A 3,195-nucleotide genomic window follows, 5' to 3' on the forward strand; every position below is an offset into this window, starting at 1 on the left:
CCTTAGTACATTGCCAAGTATCATTCATATTTCAAGAGAGCATGTTGTGGTTCTGGAGCCAGTGTTGACCCTGATCCTCCTTTAACGTTTGAATGTTTTCCACTATGTCTTAGTGCTTTTCTTAATGTTGCTTGAGGACCAGGGGACTTCTCATGCTTAACTTTCTTCTTGACCTTCCAAAATTTGTGTCACCTCCGGCATTGATATTCATTAGTTGTGGCCTTTCATTTTCCTGTACAGCAAAAAAAATCTGTACTCTGCCCAACAGGTGGCACAATTCCTATATTCCAATGTTGTTTTTTTTTTTTACACAAACATCCATGAAATACAATTCAGAATCAAAGTTGGCCATGGTACTTACAAGAAGACGTGCACATACTTTGGAAACCCATGCAGTAATGTCTCCCAACAATATCAAACACTCCATCCTAGCTGTATTCCTTGTGCCTAATATTCTTTAAGTACACCACTTGGTCAACCACTCTGAATCATCTCATTCAGAGTCTAGGCCCAAATTCATTCTTGTCTCAAGCAGAATTCAGTTAAGACTACACTCATCAGGATACTTGGCATCAAAATGAGGCAAATCGGCTTTATTCACCACCACTATTCCCACATATGTCCCATAGTCATCAAGTTGATGAAATGCCAAGGCTCATAGGGTCTTTCTTAGAAAAACATGTGCCTTCTCTTTAGATTCTATATTGACTTTTAGAGAGTGATGAGTGAATAAACAACTGAATTGTGCAAAACATACAATTTACATTTTTCCGGTATGATTAGGAAATTTTGTTTTCCTTATCCATGCAAAGAAGAAGCTGGATACAGTGGAGTCACGGCTCATGAGCAGAAAGGGGGTGACAGTTGGAAAACACCCAGACATTAGGGAAACAGTTTCCACCAGCCACCTATTAGGCTTATAAATTAGAGAAATACAAAGGTTAAAGTTGGAGGAGAGGGTTTGAAAAGATACAAAGGTGATCAGGAGAATAAGGATGCTTTGGGTGGCTCTAGACTCTTGGGAGGATCTGGATGAAACATCTTTCCTGTGAATGTGTTGGACCCACTGCTTGTGCCTGTACAGGGTATAAATCGTGGAACAACTGGTCCAGATTATGATCACAGAAAATGAAACTTCAGGAAATACTATTAATGCTACATATATTGAGCCTGTGGTTATCTCAGGATCAATAGCAAAACAGTATCCAAAATCTCTTTTCTTTGTCATATTTTTCATGCTCCATTTGTTAGACACATACAATGCATACATAGGAAAAATTAAATTTACAAACATGAATAGGATCCAGCAGAGGGAAACTGAGAAGCCAATGTACCTTGGGACTTTGACTTTAAGATCCTTGCAATAGGAATTCATGGGGCTGATCATGATGGTCTGGAACACGCTCAAGAGGCATGTGGTGCCAATGGAAACAGTCCTACTAACTCTGTGAACATAGAAAAGAAGATCGCATCCAAAATCATTGACAAAATATTTCAGCCCAAAATCTTCCATTGTCTGAGAGACTCCTTTAGAGAGAATGATCAAAGTGTTGGATATAGTCAGGTGCTTGAGAATCAAATCTATGGCCTTCAACCAGCATTCTGTGTGAGAAAGGAAGAGGTAATGGTAAAGAAGAGAGAAATTGCCCAGAATTCCAACTATAGTCTGTGACAAGAAGATAATTGCTATTGTCATGTCTCTGTAGGCTATTCTGTCATTCAACATGTTTTCCTTTATATTATGGCAACAGTCATTCCTCTGAGCCAAAGGCTCATTGAAGATTTGGGTCACCAAGAGTAATTTGCATTGTGTGCTCCTGTTTGATTGCCAAGGCTTCACAAGTCAGAAAGAGGTGGAGAGAGAACCAATACATTTCAGGGAAAAGTCAGCACTAAGGATGAATTGTTTTAACCTGGGAAAGCAATGAGACGTGAGGGGAAACGGAAAGACAGTATAACACAACCTTTCCAGAATAAGCTGAAATTTGCTAGCCATATTGGAAAAAAGAAAAGTCTTAATCACGACCCACATCATAAAACCAATCAACACTGAATAGATTGCTGATCTAAATGTTAAAGATTTAATCTATTTTCATAAATAAACAAAACTATTTCTATGATCTTATAATAAGAAAATATATCCTAAACAATATAGAACGTATTAACCATATGGATCAAATGACTTCATATTATATTAAAATTAAGGCTGTTTTCATCAAAACAGACACACACACACAGAAAGAAATATAACTTGTATCCATCACAATGAACTCCTAAAGGCCATGCAATAGAATAAACAATGGGAAAATCTTTCCAACATAAACTTCTGTCAAGACAAATAATCAATAATCAATTTATAGATAAGAGAGATATCTAATGAACTAATGTGAGGACAAGCCCAGAAGTGTTCTCTTCCCCAGGGAAGAAAGAAATCAAGAGAAGTATGTTTTACAACATGGTTAGAAACTGTTTCAGGAAAAAAAACATACATCAAGCATAACAGGAATTCAATTCTTTTCCAAAAGTCATGAGATATTTTGCCACAATTTAGGACATACATAGCAAGTCAACATGACCGTGGTTCTCTGGGAAGAAAAACTTATCTTCAAAGAAATACTGATAGTGTCAGAGAAAGAAGACATTCATCCCTATCTTTAAAGAGTGCATTCTTTGCTTTGGGAAAATGTTTGAAACAGATGTACAGTGGCTGTTTGGTGGGCCATAAGTCAGGCTGCTCTGGGAAAAACAAGTTTTAAACCAAATCAGATTTAAACCAGAATGGCTTCCTCATATACCTCAATATGTGAAAACTTCTTAATATTCTTATTATTTTGTTATTTTTCCCCTTTTGATTGGAAATCTTTTGATAAAAAGTATTGATGATCAAGTTATTATCCCCTGGTGCCAGGGTCGATGCTGCCTGGCTTGGGTCCAACATGTCCCTCAGAGCTGGACATTTATTTTATTGATTTACCCAATTATCCACATGGTGGCAGGGGTCGGGGGGAAACCTGAGTTTAGTGAGCAGACATAGAGGTATATGCTGATAATGAAAGCATTCCTTAGGTCAGTAATTTTGCATTGTCTCACAAAGATTGTGCATGCACTTCAAAGAGATTTTGTAGTTATCACCATATAACATTTAACAACAGTAAAACAGATACAGTAGTAATTATAATAAAGTGTTTAGTTCAG

The 3,195-nt window shown here is 37.2% G+C and overlaps 1 protein-coding gene across 1 annotated transcript; it reads right to left on the reverse strand.

Annotated features, from left to right (window-relative positions):
- Positions 1 to 760: 760 nt before the first annotated feature.
- On the reverse strand, positions 761 to 1,741 carry LOC101394939 (vomeronasal type-1 receptor 4-like). The gene has a single exon (XM_004439151.2). It carries the CDS (start codon positions 1,724 to 1,726, stop codon positions 761 to 763), a length of 966 nt encoding a protein of 321 aa, XP_004439208.1. The 5' UTR covers positions 1,727 to 1,741.
- Between the last annotated feature and the right edge of the window lie 1,454 nt (positions 1,742 to 3,195).

The sequence above is a fragment of the Ceratotherium simum genome, chromosome 33, assembly GCF_057802395.1.
Source record: "Ceratotherium simum simum isolate JZ-2026a chromosome 33, ASM5780239v1, whole genome shotgun sequence".
NCBI lineage: Eukaryota > Metazoa > Chordata > Mammalia > Perissodactyla > Rhinocerotidae > Ceratotherium > Ceratotherium simum.